The sequence below is a fragment of the Sander lucioperca genome, chromosome 18 (assembly GCF_008315115.2).
Source record: "Sander lucioperca isolate FBNREF2018 chromosome 18, SLUC_FBN_1.2, whole genome shotgun sequence".
NCBI classification, from domain to species: domain Eukaryota; kingdom Metazoa; phylum Chordata; class Actinopteri; order Perciformes; family Percidae; genus Sander; species Sander lucioperca.
Genome location: NC_050190.1, coordinates 23,946,895 through 23,963,567, shown reverse-complemented (window position 1 = coordinate 23,963,567; position 16,673 = coordinate 23,946,895). Strand labels below are relative to the sequence as shown.

At 39.2% G+C, this 16,673-nt stretch overlaps 1 protein-coding gene across 2 annotated transcripts; it reads right to left on the bottom strand.

Annotated features, from left to right (window-relative positions):
- Positions 1-3,123: 3,123 nt before the first annotated feature.
- nkx2.9 (NK2 transcription factor related, locus 9 (Drosophila)) lies at positions 3,124-10,418 on the bottom strand. Of its 2 annotated transcripts, XR_004106784.2 has the most exons (4): positions 10,136-10,418; positions 9,794-9,862; positions 9,486-9,565; positions 4,046-4,132 (listed from the first exon to the last, which is right to left on the bottom strand). XR_004106784.2 is itself a non-coding variant. In XM_031309674.2 (2 exons), exons 1-2 carry the CDS (start codon positions 4,800-4,802, stop codon positions 3,564-3,566), a joined length of 720 nt encoding a protein of 239 aa, XP_031165534.1. In that variant the 5' UTR covers positions 4,803-5,426; the 3' UTR covers positions 3,124-3,563. The 2 variants fall into 2 exon arrangements, 1 of the variants encoding a protein (XP_031165534.1); XM_031309674.2 differs by lacking the exons at positions 9,486-9,565; positions 9,794-9,862; positions 10,136-10,418 and adding an exon at positions 4,652-5,426 and having other exon boundaries at positions 3,124-4,132.
- Between the last annotated feature and the right edge of the window lie 6,255 nt (positions 10,419-16,673).

The window sequence follows — 16,673 nt, the reverse complement described above, 5'->3', positions numbered from 1 at the left end:
TGGCCGCCTCTTGCTCTGACAGTAGGCCTTCACTGAGGATTTTTTTTCCTCAAAACTTTTTCTGACTTTTTCCTGTTTTCTCACAGGACAACTCTTATTCTCCCAGGAAATGAGTTGCAGAAGAACATAGACGCTGAGGAGGAGGTGGCAAAAGAAAGAAGAAAAGCTTCACCATCACATATGAGCCTTATTTCTTTCCCTGAGGAGTGGACTACAGGGTCAGATCGATTAATAATGAGCCATCAGTTATCCAATCACCTCACATTTGAAAGGGGTGACGACGTAAAAATGGATTTCAAACCAAAAATTCAGCTGTTTCTCGGACCCTCCATCGCAACGGACTTTACATCATAAAGCAAAGAACTGGACTCATTACAGGGCAAATACTAGAGCAAATACTGACGCATGACGTCACGCCAAGCAGCCACACGTCACTATAGTGCGGCCATCTGCCTGCACCCAATCAGCAGAAACAGTGGGGATTCAAAGAGTATAAAGCATGGTGGGGTTTTTTTATGGTGAAGCACGGCCCCTAGTGGATCAGCGGCTGCCTTCATACAGAGAACTAAAACCTCACCGTTTGGTCTTAGTTCCTGCAGGAAGTGAGAAACGTTACGGTGTGTTAGTGCGCCATCTAGTGGAGAGATGGATCACTAACAGTCAGTGTCACTAACAGCTTAACATCTAAAGGATTAGGCTATATTTCTGAAAGGTTTAGGCTAAGAGAGGATCAACAACTATTATTAAACAAATTAATGTTTACATATTATGCAATATATTTGATATGTTATATTTCTGTACTATAGGCTATATAACTTAATTTCACCTTATACCATATTTTGTATCCTGTTACTATGTAATACTGTTTTATTACATTATATACTATATTGTATTACTATCTGTACAGATAAACACTAAGTATCATTATCATATTATATATTAGTGTGGTGTATGCTGTTATACCTTGCAGCTATCACATACAGCCAGTGTCACTTTTACCTTTTGTACTTTTGACTTCTATTCTTATCTTATATACCTCTTATCTGTACTTATTTCTATCCCTGTGCTGCTACAACCAAATTTCCCCACTGGGGATCAAGAAAGGTTTCACTTATCTTATTTTGTGGCCAGTGTGTAAACGTAAGAATTTCTTCATGTGTAGACTACATGTGTTTTGGACAGCACATCACTCAAGAGCTCTAAATCAAACTTAAGTCTCTCACGTCAAAATAGTGCAGAGCTCACTCATACAGGCTTACACAAGTTAATGAAATGCTAATTTAGACATCAAATATCAAATCATTGAAAGCTAAATAAAATAAAATGCAAACATCTTTTTTAAAGTTACATACAATTTTAACTAGTTTTGTGTTTCCAAGAGCCTTTTAGAACAAGATGTTGAGCATGACTGATTGCCAGGTTTTGACTAAATAATATTTCAGGAACTTTGTATCCTATACTGCAAGTTTTTAGACAATGATACTGTTGAACAAACTATAACAAACAAATATTCCATTGCACATCTTACAGCACAAAGCTTGCCGATAAGCAACCTTTGCTAAAATTTGAAAAATAGAATCAGTCTCTCTAACTCAGAGGGCCATTAGGACCTAATACACATGAAATGTGATTTGCAGCAACTTAACAAAACTCCTCCTGTGGCCTAGTTTATGTGGACCTTATAACTGTCCTAAAAGGGGCCCCCTGGGCAGGCCAGTGAGTAAAACTATAGGATGGGCAGGCTAATACAAGGCCATCCTTTTCAGACAATTCCTCTGACCAACTTAAAAAACCAATGGCAACCTCTAAAAGCCTGTCTTTGTCACCCTTAAACCCCAAGATGCTCTAAAACACCATTGTGCAGTTAAACCTCATAAATTTGTCGCAGGGACTGATTAAACATCACGGGAATTGAAACACTGAAGATTTTGTCTCAGTCCCTTTTGGGTGAGGGACAAAGGTCCATTCACGGGGAGACACACAGACAAAAAGAGTGTTTAAGGGGAGATGCAGCGGGCTGAGGGGTTCGGCCAGTCCCCTCCATATGTGATACAAGGTGGCCCCAGCGAGGGGGACAAAGGACCAGGTGACAGGGACGATGGGCTGCAGGGTCACAGGACGAGCAAACAACATTATAGGGGGCGTGAAAGCAGAAGACCCCCCTCATCACTGATGAAATACTGACATGATTTTAAACACTGAGGCATATTTTTCATGGGGGAACATTTAAATGAGAGCAAAGGTGGATAATTGTAACTTTTAACTTTGAGAATACGAGCAACGGGCAGCTTTTCTCTAAATCTGTGCTCACTGGAGGTAATTTCACTGTTGGGGATATTCAACAGCACAAATGACTGTCAATGAAATGTCAATACTCGTAAAATGTGCTGTGTTTTGTACTAAGCAGCCAAAAAAACATCAATAAAAGTGTTCATTTTCTTGCTTATGTCTGGCTATAAAAAGCATCTTCATACTCAGCTGCTGCTGCAATCTGTTCAGTTATCTATATTTAGGATTAGTGCTTGGAGAAGTTGATCTGCCCTTAATTCAGAGCCTGTTGCACCCTTAAAATTCATAACCTACAGTACACAAACCAAGATCTTCACATAAAGCCTGAGTGTCTATCCCACTCGCCTCAAAATAACAAAAGTTAAATGTATGAAAGTGAAAAGCAGCCCAGACGACAACAGGGTGCTGAAGTGAAAGAGGCTGTAATGTTTACTGGGCATTCTTATGCTTAACCAAATCCAGGCCTTTTTAGAAGAGATGTTTGCTCAGCTTTTGGGTGCATAATTAGTATTTTAACATTATAAAAGCCTCCAGGCCCCAGTCACGACCTGCTACATATTTTACATTCTACAAATTAAATGTGTTTTAGACTACATATTATCATTTTTAAAGCATTAAACAGACTATAGAGACTAATTGAAAACATTTGGGAGAAGTTAAAAAGTCTTTTCCAAGAATCATGGAAAACTAAACTTAAAAATAAGTATTTTTAAAAGATTTGTGTAACTGTTTTTTTAGAAATGGATACAAATGAATTATAATTATGCATATTAAATTAGGAAAAGAAAGCACAATACACAGGAAAATGTATCATACAAAATATGAGAAACTTTTTATTAATAATTTCGTTCACAAAAATATAACAGTTTAAACAGTTAAAACCTTTAAAGAAAGTCTCCTTAAAGACAACAAATAACATTATCTTTTCCTTCAAACATTCAGGCTAATAGTGGCTTCTCTTCTATCACCGCCTAAAGCCTACTGCACCTCATCTGTCTTCAACAAAAGTTATTTATACAAATATTATGTTTCAACAGCTTCACATACAAATACATGATCTCATCGGATAACTAAACATCTACAGGCTACACCATTAAGCCCATGTGTGAGCAAATATTATCAGCATTTTAAAAAAGAAACATCAAAATAAAATGTGCAAAATATCCTTCGTTCTATAATGAAAATCTAAATGTTTAAGTTGCTCGAACATTTGCAAAACATTCAGAAAACATTTGATGCTATTCTAAATGAGTTTGTGCATTGAAATGAGGCCTTCACTTGAAAGAACTAAAGTGGACCGAGTCGCTCCAAAAGTCTCTCCAGGCGAATCTGGAGGCCGCTGCGGTGGGAAAGTGCTGGTGGTACCGTGGAGGAAGAGCGACCGGGGACGGATACTGTAGAGACGGGTAGGCTAAGTGAAAGGGTAAAGCTTGAGAAGGAGCTAAACAGCCAGCTTTCTCCGTGTCAAGTAAGCAGGTGTGAAAAGGTTTCCCATCCCGGACCAGGATCGGAACAACGACCCGGCGCAGCACCGGGGGCTGCGCTATCTCCATGTCCAGCAGCGCTCCCTCTGCCCGGCCTCTCTTCATCTTGTAGCGGTGGTTCTGGAACCAGATCTTCACCTGGGTCGGAGTCAGGGTGAGGAGCCGGGCCAGCTGCTCCCTCTCCGGGCCGGACAGGTAGCGCTGCTGACGGAAGCGCCTCTCCAGCTCCAGGGTCTGGGCCTTGGAGAACAGAACCCGGCGCTTCTTGCTCTTCTTGCTCCTGTCGGGTTCCGAATCCAGGGACGAGTCATCCGGCTTTGTGGAGTCCGGGGAGGCCTCGAGACTACCTTCGTCAGAAGCTGTAGGAATAAATAAGGCATGTTAATCCAAATTCATATAAAATAATGCGATATTACACATTTATTTAGCCTCCCCTTTTCTCAGGACGTCATCCATCTTTTCTATCCATCTATCTCTCTCTCTATCTATCTAGCTCTCTCTCTCTCTATCTATCTCTCCATCTATCTATCTATCTCTCTCTCCATCTATCCATCCATCTCTCCATCTATCCATCCATCTCTCATCTATCTATCGAGCTCTCTCTCTCTCTCTCTCTCTCTCTCTCTCTCTCTCTCTCTCTCTCTATATATATATATATATATATATATATATATATATATATATATATACCTAATAATTATAACAGCATAGGCTAACAATAGCCTACTTCCTGAGGAGGGAGCATACTTTTCTAATAGGCTATCAATCTAATTATTTAAGGTTCCTTATAAATTAAAAACTACAAGCTGTTAAAATTAATATTTATAAAGGCCTATTTCTAGATTAGGATGGATGAGTGATATGCAGCATGCACTCACATAAGCAAGGACTCCGGTCACACTCCATCCAGGAGCTGTACGGCGAGCAGGAGGAGTAAAGCGGGGAGGACCGCGGCGCTGCCTCCGCATCCTGTTCAGGCAAATCCAGGATGCTCCTGACGGAAAAACTGAACTTGGTCGGGGCAGCCATCGCGCCCGTGCGTGCAATCCGGGGTTTGTTTTGCGTAAAAAGTAAGTTTATCCAAGGAGAGAAAAAAACGCAGCGGATCCTCTCCACTTTACGCGCTGTCCAAACACCAGCTCGGAAACCAATGTGTGCACTGGGCTCAGTGTCTACACAAACAGCACTCCATAAGCTGCAAACACAAGGCTGCTCCGCTTATAAAGCCTCCTCCTACCGCTGAGTACCTGAATGGCTGGAGTGCTGTCACCCAATGATGGTAGGTGCGGAGTAAGAAAAAGGAGAAAAAAAAACTTCAACAATGAGCGAAGGAAACACTCGTCATCATTACAGATTCGTCCCGTATCGTCAAACTGGGAAACAGATAATGGTAATTGTTGGAGCTGAATCACGTCTTGGGTGGCAACTGACAACAGAGACCGTCCCATCATCAAACTCCCCCCTCCTCCCCCCATGCTCTCGCCCAAACAACGTGTCCAACATTTGCATACAAAGTGAGCAATTAGCGTGATGCCTGAAAGTTGGTTTAACTAATACGGCCATTAGAGGCGGATTCATTGCAGGCGTAAGAAGTTTTGACGTTTATGGATGGTGGAGGAAATGTCCTATTCCTACATATTTAGGCAGGGCTCAACAGGAAATTCTTTCTTTTTGAGTGTTCTGGATGATTTGTGATGATATATATAATATAGGCTATACAAAATAAAAAAAATTACAAACTATATTTTATCATTTAATAAATAGTTTCTAACACACTATAATGTTATAAGCAAATATAAGTGTTTAATAATGTTTTGTCAACATATTAGAGTATTTACAGTTGTGACAATACAGAATATGTCTTAACAGGATTGTACTTCTGTAATTATAGTGTTAGAAACATGTTAAATGTGTAAATACATGTTAAATAAGGATGTTAAAGTAGAATCCATTGTACAATACGACTCCAAACATGCTTGGTTCAGACTTTGACAAATTTAAGCAGTGACTGTTGAGTTGACTTTATTAATGTGTTATCAAGATAAATGATTGACAATTCATCATGCTTTACGCGCAGAATTTAGAGGGAACACAGTGGCTTCTAATGCATTGATTTTCTTGATTTTTATCTTTACTTCGATACAAAATCGTTTAAAATCCTAATATCCTCGTATTAAAGTGGTCCGATCCTTCTCTACCCAATGTGACGCCTACTCCACACATATAAAACGCATTAAATGCAAAGCGTGAATCCAGCCTTATGTGGGGGCTTTCCCCCCCGGTATTTGATATTGATATCGGCCCTCATCCACTTCAGCGAGGTGCATAAGGCCGGGGAGGAGAGTGGTGGTGGTGGACATGCCTCCCCAGTCGTCCTGGGTGGTCGGACGAGAGGGAACACAAATACATGCCAACCAGAGGAGGGGAACAAAAGGAGAAAATGTAGCCCCGCGTCCGAGACCCGTTGGAAGCATTTGTTCCAGTCAAGATTTTGCATTTGTTCAGTCCCGCAATAATGCCTGATTGACGCCCCGGAACAATGTCCTTTAACTTTGCAGGATAAATCCGAGCTTGTTCCGTGTTGTCATGGTTTTGAATGGAGCTGAATAGGATCTGGGTTACTATCTACTGCTCTGCGTCTACTGCCGCCAAGTCTATAGTCCGAAGCAATATTACATGTGTGATTCAGGGCGTATTAAATTCCTGTTAGATTTTCAGAGTTCAACAAAGTCGGTGACCTGTATACATATACATATCATCCACATTTATCTCCCGCTTTTACGCACAAGCGTTTCCTTGCAAAACAAACACTATTAAGCAACTTTCAAGATGACATTTGATATCACCAAAAAGTGAGGGGCTGACTTCCCGTTCAAGGCTGACTTCCCATCATGTCTGTCTGTGTACACTGCAGCTTCCCAGCGGTTGACAAACATCAGCGGATTACAGTACCGCAGGCTTGCTGGAGTGGATAGTTTACAGAGGGCACTCGATTGGAGAGCAAAAACACGCAAAGGCAAAGAGAAGTCATGTCCAAAGAGCGCGAATTTCTCTGTCCACAATGACCCAGCAGCCACTTAATCTATTTAACACCCGCAAGGCTTCAGCCAGAGAGGGTCCTCTGCAGCTCCCGAGAGCTCTCCATTGCCAAATATTTACTCTGTTGTTCAGCTCTCCGTTCCCAATCCCTTTCTCAGCCAAATGGAGATTTTTCTCACATGGTTCTGGATTAAGCAGCTGAACTGACAGTTTTAACATTTCAGACCTCAATGAATATTTTGCAGACTTATCAACCACAAGCCTGTAATTGAACACTGTACCACATAAAGTGATTTGCTCCAGTGTTGAAATTATATATATATATATATATATATATAAAATTTTACTTATTGAAGTCTCCTTCACTCCAAAATGTTTGGTTTGCTTATTGTTACTTCAGTTGGATGTTTGACTTTCACTGAGCTGAATGATGTAGGCTCGTGTAAGTGTATGTATGAGATGATTTTGTGACATCGTTAGTTTGGAAGCTAATCCAATAAGTAACTTACACAAGTGTGATGAGGAGACTTGGAACCATCAGTGCACAATCACTAAGAATGGATTTTTCAGTGAAGTAGGAGAGATTGTGTCTAGAAGTTTATCTTTTGAAATGAAATATATCTGCCTATTCATAATTTCTGATTTTTTCAATGCGGGAGAAAGTGTAGATGTAAGTTTATGAATTTTGAAAATGTGACTGAACTTATATATAAAAAAAAAAAAAAACAATCACGGCAACTGAACTGTTGTGTCCATACAGTAACTTAACGTCTGTCAGCTAACCAGTGTCTATTAGATGTTCACTGAAAATTAAAAATGAACACATTTGCTTCTAAAATTTGGAACTTTTACTACATCATTCAATTCATATACTGTATTTTTTATTTTTTATTATCAAGACCCACTTATATCCACTTGGTGAGTCTAACTTTATTTAGCACTTTAATAATATTATTATATTGTTTGTTCTTTCCAGTGCTGTAAGACAGCATAAAAGACAATTACACATATATGAACACCAGCATGAAAAGAAGGTTATGTAAACAACAGGAATATAAACAAACATGAAACATGGTAGTAACATGACAGAGTTGTATTACGCGAACAAATAAGTGAATACAAATGTGTCTTTAAGATTTAAAAGTTAAAATGTTTCAAAGCCAAGGTGGCAGCATCGTTGCAGCAGAACCAGAGATAGTCTTTTTTTATTATAATCATTCTTCTACCTCACTTAACGCCTACATTGCCCACAACGCATCTTGACCACCGACAGTTCGTTCAGACATTCAGGTGTGCTATGCTAGTAGCGGCTACTGCGGCTACAGAGATGAGCAGTGGGCTACAGAGGTCTGGTAAACTGACTTCCGTCTAACTTCACACCCCCAGATTTTTTAACATTATCAAACTTGGAGTTTAGCCCCAACTGATGATAAATTACCTCAAGTGACATCAGGTAAAGCCATCAGACTTCACACTGCTCCCTCTGGAGCCACACAAGGCTTCATACACCTTTTTTCACACACGCAGCAGTACTACCAACACACGTGAACAGACTCTGATGTGTCAAAATCGATCGAGTAACCAAAGAGTTACAACAGTCCAGCCATGAAGATATAAAAGTGTGAATATCTTTTTGTATTTTGCCCTTGCTTAACTGTTTTTATTGTGAAGCCCAAGACTCAACTTGAGTTTTGAAAAGTGCTGTATAAATACATCTATACAGAATTTACATCCAATATCACTGCTTATCTAGGTCACTGTCTTTTAACCAAACACGCACACCGTCACCACGATGTCCTCTACTTTACGGTTGTTGTCCAGGTCTAAACACTATGCGGTGGCTCAAATTGTGAGCTTGCAGTTTACAAGTCACCCAAACACAAAGCTAAAGCCCAGGATGTTTATCTGATCTCGGTCTGACTGATTATCCATCACCTAAACAGCCACAAAGAGCCCTCTGTTACTCCTCAGTGTAGCATGATGCTCCAACAGCTGCACCTGCCGCTGGTGTCCTCTCCCTTCTCCCAGTTCTGTAAATACCATTAGCATTTTGGAGAGGGGCTACAGGGGGATAATTACTTGGCAGCCACATTACTCGCTCTGCAGTAAACTGGGGTCTTGTGAGGCTGCTTGATCATGTGGCAGCTGTGTGTGCGCTGCTTAGTGAAAGTGTGTCAAAGAAAAGTCAGGTTTGTTTATACGGTGCTTTAAGACACAAAACTTAGTGTGTACTGATGGGATTTTCATTAAAGGAGTTACAAAACAAGGGGAAAGTGGGATAGGTTCAGACAGAAATAAAGTGTGTTTAAAAGGAGGAATTGAGAGCAAAGGCACTTAAAACATCATGTCACACACCCATTGTTAAGGACTTTGAAGTTCAAATAATTTGATATTTTGAAAGAGCTATTCCACAGTATTGGGGAAAGCTATTTCAGATCAGCTTAACATAAAGAACTCCCATTTCCCACTCCCAACAAGTGATTTCAAGTTCTGTGTATGCAACACAATGCATTATTAATACTCTACCTTGATTACCAAATAATAAAGTCAGCAATGATCAGGTCATTGCTCCAATTAGACACAGTGTGATGAAATATTAACGCTTCAGTTTGTTGTGAATGTGAAAACAAACAAATGCAAAAGTCTCTAAAAAAATAATGAAATACTTCTTACTTTTGAGCAGTCGTTTCCACACCCGCCATCATCAGTGTTGATATGAACCCCAATAAGTTGAAGATATCAGGCCGATGTTGCTGTCGTCATTGGAGGAAATATAAGTACAAGTATACACTATGTACCTTGAAAAAAAATCTAACCTGTCTATTAATCATAACAAGACCAAGAAATAGAGTTTCAGACTGTATTAAACAACCACATACTGCATCTATACAGCTAACAAGAAGTCTCACTGTACTTACTACCATCTACCTTCTATAATGTCAACATGATGCTTTGAAGTAAAGAAATATAAGTTGACTTACATGCATCAAAACAGGCTTGTGAGAAGATCTGCAGCTCCTGAAACTCAGATGATGGTCAGCGTAGAATTTCTACAACAGAAGTGGCATTACTCATCGGTTAATACTGTTTTTAAAGAAACATTAGCAAAAAGATTACAATAATAATAATATTTTTCAAACATTTGATTAATAGGAAAATCTGATTTTTATAATTAAATGAGAAAGCATAAATGGGAAGTAAAGGAACTGTTTCACTGACACGGTTACTTATCATACCCTCCAGACTTTGACATGAGGCTGTTTGGAGATAAAAAAGGTTACTGTTCATTGCAACTCCCATGCAAAATAATGTCCATTCTCTACCTGTTTCAGCCCTGTTCCAAACTGAGATGCACTGTTGAAACAGAGGACGCAGGTATCAGTCACGGACTGTGATCATGGCGCTGACAATCTCTGCACAAATCGGACTATCCTGAAACAAGTAATAAAAAACTTTTTGTCTCTTACTTTCTGAACACAAAATGTGTAACTTCTGAGCACAAAGACCAGCTTAAAACTCTGGAGTGTCATAGCTACATCTGACTTGTTGGACATGTGTGATGCTTGGTTGCCCTCTACAGGACAGACATTAAAACTGACAGACAGACTCATGTTAGCTCTCCTTCAACCCTTTCCAACCAACCACACACTATGGGCGGAGTTCTGAGGAACTTTCACATCTGTTTGCCAACAGAGATGAAGGGAACTGAAGTGTCTGTTTGGTACTTTGATTGTATTAAAGAATGTTTGTACCTGTTGCTACTCATTCTCGGCAGCCTGTTGTGTAACTGAGGGAAGAGCAGTGATCTCACAGGGTAAATATCTGAAAGGATGAAACGGGATCCTTTATTGCTGTGGCACTGCAGTTAGTGTTCAATGCCTTACTAAAAGGAACTGCATATGTTGAGTTGTTGCCTGAATTTAATTTTGTTCTGATAAACTTAAGGATGAGTATGTGCCTAGAAAATTCTCCTACTTCTTAAGCTAAATAAACTAAAATCTAATCTTAAACTTTGGATCAGCTGTAAAATGCATCCTCTAAAAGCTGATTTTTAGGACATTCTGCAACCAACAACATAACTTATTTTAATGTACATGTATTTATTTATTTATTGTTAAATGCTGCAGAGTATCATTCATTGTTGTGATTTTTGGGTGAACTGCCAGTGAAAGAACAATCCACACATTACTTTTATTACTGTCACTTGGTCAGTTTAAGATTTTAAGATGCATAATTGTTATGTATGTTGCCAAAAAATGTTGTATGCAAATAAGTAATCTGAATCACAATGCTGAAAACAGGGCTGTTTTTCACAGGACAGCGAGGCTACAAAGAACATGATGCATTGCTGTAGATTAAACTACCCAACAGTATATAAAGGAGTTAAAGTTAGCGCAACATTGAACACCTACAGCAGTAAAATGCAACATACACTTTAATGCAGCAGCAATATTAATCCAGAAACATCAAATGTCCACAAGATGGCGCCACGGTATTTGGGAATAAACATGCTGTCTGGTCACAGTCTTGACACTGTCTGCAGCTTCAGTGACCCTCTACAGACAGTCTGACCAACAAAGACACACAGAGAGACTTCAGAAAAAGAAAGACGTTGCTTTAACATTTCTTGCTCTTTTGGCTCCCAGGAAACACCAGGGAATCTGATTTCAGGAGCATCTGTTGCTCAACGCGTACTGGATGTTCCCACTGATTAAAACCAAGTCACCCGCTGTACCTGATTATCTGGCTACATACAGTATGCAGTTTCAGATTCCACTAACATGTCATTACATTTTGCCATAAAACGCATCAGCCTTACCGCCATATTTCCATACTGGGAGTGTCACGACGCTGCATGCCGAGCAGTTTGAGGAGGCCTCAGTGCTGCTTCAATCCCGTGAACTGTAGTCTTCTTCATTAAGCAGGAGTTACATCACACACAACTGAACTGAGGGTAAAAAAAAAATGACGAAAAGGTTATTCAAATTGCTATCATTTCTAACTAGTATTGGTTTATTTTCCTTGCAGGCTCCATGTCGGCTAATTAAATAAGATAAATATATCAGAGGACTTGTACTTTGACACAATTCTCACTGACATTATACAGCTGACTCTCTGTTTGTTTAGGAGGATATTGAACACTCAGCTCACTCAGTAATCGAATAACATTGTGTAAAAATCTGACGCTCGTGTGCCCAAACCGGACTAATTGCAGGAATGTTTTTGCGCGTATGCAGGCATCTTAATGGATGAGGAAATTTAATATAAATCCAATCCAGGTATGACTCAACGGTTCCTCGAGTTTAGCGCAGAACGCGGCGGTGTGGCCTGTATCAACACCCCATTTGCACTTTTCTGCACAAAGGAAACGCCGCGTAAAAACGCACTAAAGGTACAGCTCTCCATTTTTTTTTCTTCTCCAGTGTCCTTGGTTCGGGACAAAGACCGCTCCAAATTAGAGCAGAATGAAATATCTAATACTAATGGATGCCAGGTGCCAGACGAACAGATGTCAAAGTGATGTATGCTTAAAAGTGTCGTAAATATTGTTTCTTTTTGTCCCTCTCTGCTGAAACCCGGGTCTGGCCTCTGAAACACGACTACATACGTCGTTAACCCGCGTTCGTCCTCATTAAGGCCGCACTAAAGTTACCGGGAGAAGTGCTAACCTGCAGAAAGACTTTAATGGTGTCACCGCCGTTTGGGCTGCAAAGGTTAGAGTCATCAGTGCGGGTTATTTTAAAGGCGCAAGAGTGATGGCATTTCCCCAAAAAAGCAGCAGCCTCCACACATTTATCCTCCATATAGTCTTATCTTATTTGTATCAAACAGCTGGAGGCGACACCACTTCTCTCTGCGCCCTAATACCCCGGATTAGAGGTGCTTTTGTGTGACAAACTGCTGGGCCTTGAAAGCCACACGCACGCGCGCGTATCTTATTGCAGTTGTCAGTCAGTTTGGGGACAGTTAGTATGAGATGACAGACCTCCAAGCCCTCTGTGAAACAAGAAATCACTGCGCGTCCCCATAATAACCTATTAGTGGTGACTTGGATTTCCCGCAGGATCATACTGGGAACATAAAACCTGGAACCGTTTTTTTTTGCACCGCTCAGCAGCTTTTCTCCACGGAGAATCTGAGCAGCACAGCGGCTCTGCACCACTGATAAGAAAAGCTGTCCTGCACTAATTTTTTTTTTTTTTTTTAACTTATTTATTTTGGACCACAAGGAAGAATCAGTTGGCGGAGTACAGTCAAAGCGTCTCAATCCATTTCCGTGTGTTGAAAGTTTTAAACGCTAGGCCCACTGATACAAAGTCATGCATGATGTCAGGTTGCAATCCATTTAACGCGGATGGATCCAATTATGACAAAAACAATTCACTGCATGGCAAATAGTCTGCACCGCTGTGACAATACTACTACTACTACTACTAATAATAATAATAATGTTATAAACTGTATTGTATAATATGGGGATGTGACTCAGTCTAATTAAATACAGATGATCAAAATGACAACACAAATTATCGATATTGTTTTTCCATTTTCCAGTTGAGTTGTCTTATGTATCAAAATGTTACTTTCCATAAATTAAGCTAGGAAACTTTTTTTTTTACAAAGTCCAATATCACGACAAAATAGCCATTTTTTTTTTTTTAAGACTTTAAAATTGTATTATCTCGTTTACCAATCTGACCAGTGGTGGAATGTAACAAAGTACATTTACATTGTATTCTACTTTATACTTCTACCCCACTACATCTCAGAGGCAAATCTACTTTTTACTCCGCTACATGTATTTGATAGCTCTAGTTACTCATTACTTACAGATTTAGATTAATACAAAATATAAAAATAAAACAAATGCATGCTGATATATCATTATAGATGAAGCTATCCGGCAGTAGAATATACAACTTAATTCAAATTTGCACCACATTTACCAGCTGCAACATTACAATAAATAAGACATTAATGCGTCAATAATTATAATCCAGTAATATGATTCTAAAAAAGGGCCATTCGTGATATTTTAACTTTTTGTACTTTAGCTACAGTATATATATTTTTATGCTATGTACTTTTACTTAATAGCTTGAATGCAGGACTTTGACTTGTAACGGAATACTTTCACACTGTAGTATTGCTATTTGTACTTAAGTAAAAAATCTGAATAGTTCCCCCAGCCCCGCCTCTGAAATTGGTTTTTATTATTTATGACTTCTTGTGTACTTTGATTGCGCGTTGCATAATAAGGAAGTTAAATAGGATTAGTGATGTAAATTGATTTCTTGACAAGTGTGTCAGTTTATTTCTTGGTTTCAGGTTTCAACTTCCAGCAGAGCTGAAAGATGAAGATACAATGTGACTGACTTATGAGGTTGAAGCGCGAGGAGCGATGTTTGGTGCCTCAGACTATATAAAAAAACAATGAAGGAATAATATCTGTGACCTGCTTCTAATTAATCGGATCGCAGGCGTATTAAGCTGCTTGGTGAAACATTAAGATGGTTGATGGCTGAGGGAGGAAGCGGAATGCCCTCCCCATCATCATCATCATCCTTTGCAGAGAAAAAGTCCATTTGACAGGTGCTGAATATAAATGCGCATGACAACAATACATCCTAAAAAATAATCCAGTCTTAAGTTTTGAATCTGACTCGAGCGTGAAATTATTTTTGGTTTCACAGCTAGATGAGAAAGATGGAGACGTCGTGTTTTGTCATATTTGAGTGTTAATTCCAAGGTGTTAGATGAAAATATAGAACTATACGTCGATTATGAGACAAGTTTTGGTTGAGATTAATTTTGATGAGGTAAAACATAGGATTAAACACTCTTCGGGAGAAAAACTCTTTTCGGAAGACACAAGCGATTGATTTACGTTTGATTTTTGATCATTAGTCACTTTTTATTTACCGCGACATCGTGGATCATACTAATCTCCACTGCTGAGAAATGGAAATGTGGATCCGCTAAATATTTCGGTACAGACATTTAGGTTCCTTTATACCTTCTCGATCCGACTGAATCGAAATCCTGCAACTCTTTTGTCGGTTTCTTATCTTACTTGATGTGAAAAAGTCCGAGCGTCAGAAAACAGGACAGGTATGTTTTTCATCTCTAGAGCTGCACTGCATCTCTCTCTCATTGTGGTGACAACAAAAAGTTCCCTCAAGTCCTCACTTGTTGGAAAATGTGGAACTGAAAAACAATGGTGGTTAAGTGAATCTGCTCACACGTGAAGAAGACAGTTGAGGTGGGAGCGGCACACTTTATAGCTCTACACTATGCACATGTAAACAAGCTCCGCTGGATCTTTTTGGAACAGTAGGTTTCTCTCCTCTGGTCACATCTGGAGCCGCTATATGATTTATAATTGTGGATATTTGGCATTGAAGCGAGAGCAGACCGCCTGAACATTGTTCTTCATTTTCTAAAAGTGTGATCCTTGAGAGTGGATGATTTGAGTTAATTTCAGGGAATAAAATGGGTGAACCATGCCATCCAGTTACAGTAATTAAGACACATTCAAAGAAATAAAATATGTTTTACTCACTAATTACATTTGAAACACGAGCAGCTTTAACCTGCTAAATGCCGTCAGCCTGAAATATGGATGAGTTTGAGTTCCATCCTGTCAGTGGGCATCTTCTCAATGTCTTTATTATTTGGGACTAACAGCACCTGAATGACAGGAATCTAAAAAAAATAATAATAAAAAAAAATGACAAAGAAGTAGCACAAAACTCTCTTTGGCCTACACCTTCTTCCATCATCTTGAGTCAATAAGGACCTCCTCCGCCTGTGAAATCAATTATGAGCAAGGCAAACACTATGACATGAAAGAAAGCTGTGATATAAACAGGTACAACATCAGCCAGTATACTTCACGAGCCAGCTGGGACACGAGCTGTTTGCTCAACAGATTCCACAGAAGGTAAATAGAAGAACAAACCTGTAAAAGAGACTAAATGGACACAATGTAATGGATTATTCATTTGGAATAATTAGGCGTATCCTGATATAAATCATTAGCTATATCTTATTTATTTTTTTATAATATATTCACAATGTTCATACTGTATATATCTTATATTCATATCTACCCCTTACTCTTTATTCTATGTGCATTTCTCTGCACGTTACGGCTTCGTTGCCTCAGTACTCCATTGACAATAAAGTTTAATCTAAAATATCTCACATTTCCAAGAGTTTAAATATACAATTGGGCTACATTTTCTTGTAATGCTAGTTTGTAGGTTGAATAATTTGAGCGCAGTTGCAAGGTAATGTAAAAACGACCTTTTGAAGAGAAACATAGGCTATACAGTAAATAAATTGGTAAGAAAAACCTTATGTAAAAACGTGTATTGGAGGCTGCAGGTCACTTTGCTGCAAACAAGCAACAACTCAGAAACACTCAAAAAGTATCAGAATATTGTGGAAATTGCAGTATTAGACTGGTGAAAGGTGAATTATGTATGTCACATTCACTACAATATGATTTTATTTCTACAAAATGTCCCTGAAGCCTTAAATCAGAGATTATGGAGGCGCACATAAACCGTAAAAGCACCGGACACACAACAGTGCTATGCATGTTTGTATAGTCTAAAATCCATAGCCTAATACATCCTGCAGGATTTAACCAAGAACACTTTCAAAGTAAAAGTTTAAAAAAAAAAAAATGTAATTATCGTTTGTTAACCAAGAAAGATCTGTATGTGCTGCAAATTGGAGTATTATTATGAAAATGACCACAGCAGAATATGTACAGGCGGATAAGTGTGATGCCAAATCCACAGAAACAGTGGGAATGAATCGGCCGATACTGTCTCCCGCAGAGACAGCCCA

What these genes read in the sequence shown, in the direction of transcription:
- nkx2.9 (XM_031309674.2), bottom strand. Translation starts at nt 4,802, where the DNA reads ATGGCTGCCCCGACCAAGTTCAGTTTTTCCGTCAGGAGCATCCTGGAT. An exon ending in TGACCGGAGTCCTTGCTTAT is followed by an intron (nt 4,133 to 4,651) that starts GTGAGTGCATGC and finishes TTATTCCTACAG; the next exon opens with CTTCTGACGAAGGTAGTCTC.